The 3,976-nt window shown below is 47.3% G+C and overlaps 1 protein-coding gene across 1 annotated transcript in view; it reads right to left on the bottom strand.

The window, feature by feature from the left end:
* The window catches only part of CWC25 (CWC25 spliceosome associated protein homolog), a 26,718-nt gene that overhangs the window by 20,430 nt on the left and 2,312 nt on the right, over window positions 1–3,976 (bottom strand). The window contains exons 2-3 of the mRNA XM_012802912.1: window positions 1,779–1,951; window positions 262–505 (exon numbers count right to left, since the gene is read on the bottom strand). Of these exons, the coding sequence (XP_012658366.1) occupies window positions 262–505; window positions 1,779–1,951 (417 nt within the window). The remainder of the gene's footprint in view (window positions 1–261; window positions 506–1,778; window positions 1,952–3,976) is intronic.

Below are 3,976 nucleotides of genomic sequence, written 5' to 3'. Positions count from 1 at the left end.
AAAAAAAAAAAAAAAAAAAGCTGCCAACCATTTTCACCAAAGGCGAATGAATAAATCTGGTATGACACATTTGCCAATATCTTTCCATTGGCCTGACTAGGCACCTTCAAGGAAGCCTCTTTCCCAACCTCAGGAAGCCCAAATGGACACGAATCCTTTTACACAGCAGATAAAAGCCAAGGGGAAATCCACAGTAATGGCCACAGAATGAATGGCCGTAGCAGAGTCTCAAAGCAACAAGCCCCCTTTTCCAGCCCCTCATCGGTACCTGATAATAAACAGTGGGTCCTCTCGGATTTTGCTGGCCATGTCTAGCAGAGAATTGGCACCTGATGGGGCAAAGATAGATCCTGGGAGGAGGCCTGTCTCAGAAGAACAGCCTGCCTCCTTCTCTTCCATCTTCTCAAAAACGTATTTGTCAATGGGCCGCCCCAGCAGGTACTCATCACGATTCACCATCCCACCAGGACCCTGGTACATCCAGTCCAATTTTTCTTCTTTTTTCCTAGTTCAAGGAAAAAAATGCAATGAAACTAAATGTTGGCTGGGCCACAGTAGTTCATGCCTATTGGGAGGCCAAGGCAGGAGAAGAGTTTGAAGATAGGAGTTCAAGACTGGCCTGGGCAATATAATGAGACCCCTATGTCTAAAAATAGAAAAATTAACTGAGCATGGTGGCAGATACCTACCTATAGTCCCAGCTACTTGGGAGGCTGAGACAGGAGAATCATTTGAACCCAGGTGTCTGAGGTTAGTGAGCTATGATGATGCCACCGCACACTAGCCCAGACTACTTGTTTAAAAATATATATATACACACACACACACACACACATCCCCCATCCATAGGGCCTTATTCTCAGAGGAACACACTGTCCTCCTCCTAAATGAATCTGCAATATGTTGAAAAAGCAGGACTGAGGCCATGACACATAACAAAAAATAGGCAAGAGTCAACCATCCTCAGTCACAGTTATTTGTCAACCGTCTCCTTTGGGCTTGGCCCACACTAAGTCCTTACATATTATCTCGTTTGATCCTCAGTAAGCTTTAGGAAAGACATCTGGGTATGGGGGCTCACACCTATAATCCTAACACCCTAGGAGGTGAGGCAGGTAAATTGAGCTCAGGAGTTCAAGACCAGCCTGAGCAAGAGACCCCCATTTCTACTAAAAACAACAGAAAAAACTAGCCAGGCTTTGTGGTGGGAACCTGTAGTCCCATCTACTCAGGAGTTTGAGGCAGGAGGATTACTTGAGCCCAGGAATTAGAGGTTGCTGTGAGCTATGACCCCACAGCACTCTACCCAGGGTGACAGAATGAGACTCTGTCTCAAAAAACCAAAAACACACTTTAGGAAAGTTACAACCAAGTGTGGTGGCACATGCCTATAGTCCCAGCTATTCAGGAGGCTAAGGCAGAAGGATTGCTTGAGCCCAAGAGTTTGAGGTTGCTGTGAGCTAGGCTGACACCAAGGCACTCTAGCCTGAGCAACAGAGTAAGACTCTGTCACAAAATAAAAAAATAAAAAAAAAAGAAAGAAAAAGAGAGAGTGAGTGAGAACTTGGGTATATTGTCATTCCCTGGTTTTACTGAGGTAAACAACTCCCCCAAACTTGCTCCCAGTTACATAGCTGATACATGCAAAGTCAACCTTAGAATGCAGGTCAGTCTGACTCCAGTAGCTCCATTTAGCTACTGTATAACACCCAGATGATGCACCTGTAGGCAGTCTTGCAATTCCCTACACACTAGGACACCCCCAGCTCCCTGCTTACTTGACAGCCCCAACGTCCTCCGCATAGCGCTGCATCTCTTCCCGGGCCCTCTCCTCCCGCAGCTCCCGCTGAAGCTCCTCAATCTTCTTCCGCTCAGCCTCATGCTTCTGTTCAGCCTTCCACACTTTCTCCACATTACGGAGGGTCTGTGGGTGCCAGCTCTTCTTCAAATTCTGTGGCAAATGAAAGGACAAAGAAAATAATTGAGGGAGTGGGTAGGTGGTGAGTACCATCAGCCCTGCCTCACCCACCCCTCCATACTCAATTCATGCCAAGGCAGGCAAATAAGAAAGATGTCTTATAACAATGGCAAGGTTTGGGCAGCGCCTGTGGCTCAAAGGAGTAGGGCACTGGACCCATATACCGGAGATGGAGGGTTCAAACCCAGCCCCAGCCAAAAAGAAAAACAAACAAAAAAAACAATGGCAAGGTTTGTGTCCAGTAACCTCTCATTCATCTTCAAGTACATAAAGCTTCTTTCTGGGTTCCCTTCAAACAGTTTTAATCAGGCCGGACATGGTGGCTCACTCCTGTAATCTTAGCACTCTGGGAGGCTGAGGCAGGTGGACTGCCTGAGCTCACGGCTCGAGACCAACCTGAGCCAGAGCGAGACCCTGTCTCTAAAAATAGCCAGGCACTGTGGCAGGTGCCTGTAGTCCCAGCTACTTGGGAGGATAAGGCAAGAGAATCACTTAAACCCAAGACTTTGAGGTTGCTGTGAGCTATGACACTATGGCACTCTAACAAGGGGAACAAAGTGAGACTTTGTCTCGAAAAAAAATAAATAAAATAAACAAACAGTTGTAATCTCAAAGCCTAAATGGGAAGTGATGATAACAAGACAGGAGGAATGGGGCAGGGATATATTCTGAAAGGCAACAGAACTCGAGAAGCGTTGGCACTGGATTTTTTTGAGACAGAGCCTCAAGCTGTCGTGCTGGGTAGAGTGCCATGGCATCACATAGCAACCTCCAACTCCTGGGCTCAAGCGAGTCTCCTGCTTCCGCCTCCCAAGTAGCTGGGATTACAGGTGCCTGCCACAACGCCCAGCTATTTTTTGGTTGCAGCCATCATTGTTGTTTGGCGGGCCCGGGCTGGATTCGAACCTGCCAGCTCAGGTGTATGTGGCTGGCGCCTTAGCTGCTTGAGCCACAGGTGCATCCAAGGATTTTTTTGTTAGACAAAGTCTCACTTTGTCACCCTTGGTGGAGTGCTATGGCGTCACATCTCACAGCAACCTCAAATTCTTGGGCTCAAACAATTCTCTTGCTTCAGCCTCCCTGGTAGCTAGGACTACAGGCGCCAGCCACACACCAGCTATTTTTAGAGACTGGGTCTCACTGTTGGCAGGGCTGGTCTCAAACTCCTAAGCTCAAGCAATCCACCCACCTTGGCCTCCCAGAGTGCTAGGACTATAGGCATGAGCCACCACACCTAGCTGGACATTCCTTCTCCATCTATTTCATGTACCCTAAACTTGCATGGTTTACAACTTACCTAAAACCTCTCTCATGTTTCCCTCCCAGGAATCTCCCCAAGTTTCTAATCTCCCTCTTCACCTTCAAAGAATGCTTCTCCTCTCTCTCCTCCCCAACAGTCAGTGCTTTGATTCAGTTTCCCAGTCAGGGAAAGTTTCCCAGTGGAAGTAACATCTAAGGACAATTGTAAATTAGCCTAGTGGTGTGGGAAGGGGGGAGTAGGAGGGTGGCTTTCCAAACAGAGAGAACAGCACACATGACTGCAGTCCCAGGGATGTGAAGGAATATAGCAGGAATCATTCAGAGTGGCTACAGATAGTCCAAGCTGATGGGATGGGGCACAAGATGAAAGGAGCAAAGTAAGGGCCTTGTAAACCATATTAAGGAGTTGGATTTTATCCTGTTGATGGTCAGAAATACTCAACAATTGTACACAGGTGAGAGACAGGACTAGCTATCATGGAAAGAATGGACTGGAGAGGGCCAAGATGGGAGACCAGATAAGAAGACTAAATGAGATCATACACACAAGGTACCTGGCAGGTGGGAATGTTCACTCAGTGACAGCTCCCTTTTCTTCCTTTTCTTTCTTTTTTTTTTTTTTGAGAGTCTCATTATGCCACCCTCGGTAGAGTGCTGTGGCCTCACATAGCAACCTCAAACTCTTAGGCTTAAGTAATTCTCTTGCCTCAGCCTCCCAAGTAGCTGGGACTACAGGCA

The sequence above is a fragment of the Otolemur garnettii genome, unplaced genomic scaffold, assembly GCF_000181295.1.
Source record: "Otolemur garnettii isolate 467f Iridium unplaced genomic scaffold, OtoGar3 scaffold00018, whole genome shotgun sequence".
Classification (NCBI taxonomy): domain Eukaryota; kingdom Metazoa; phylum Chordata; class Mammalia; order Primates; family Galagidae; genus Otolemur; species Otolemur garnettii.
This window is presented reverse-complemented; position numbering and strand designations above follow the sequence as displayed.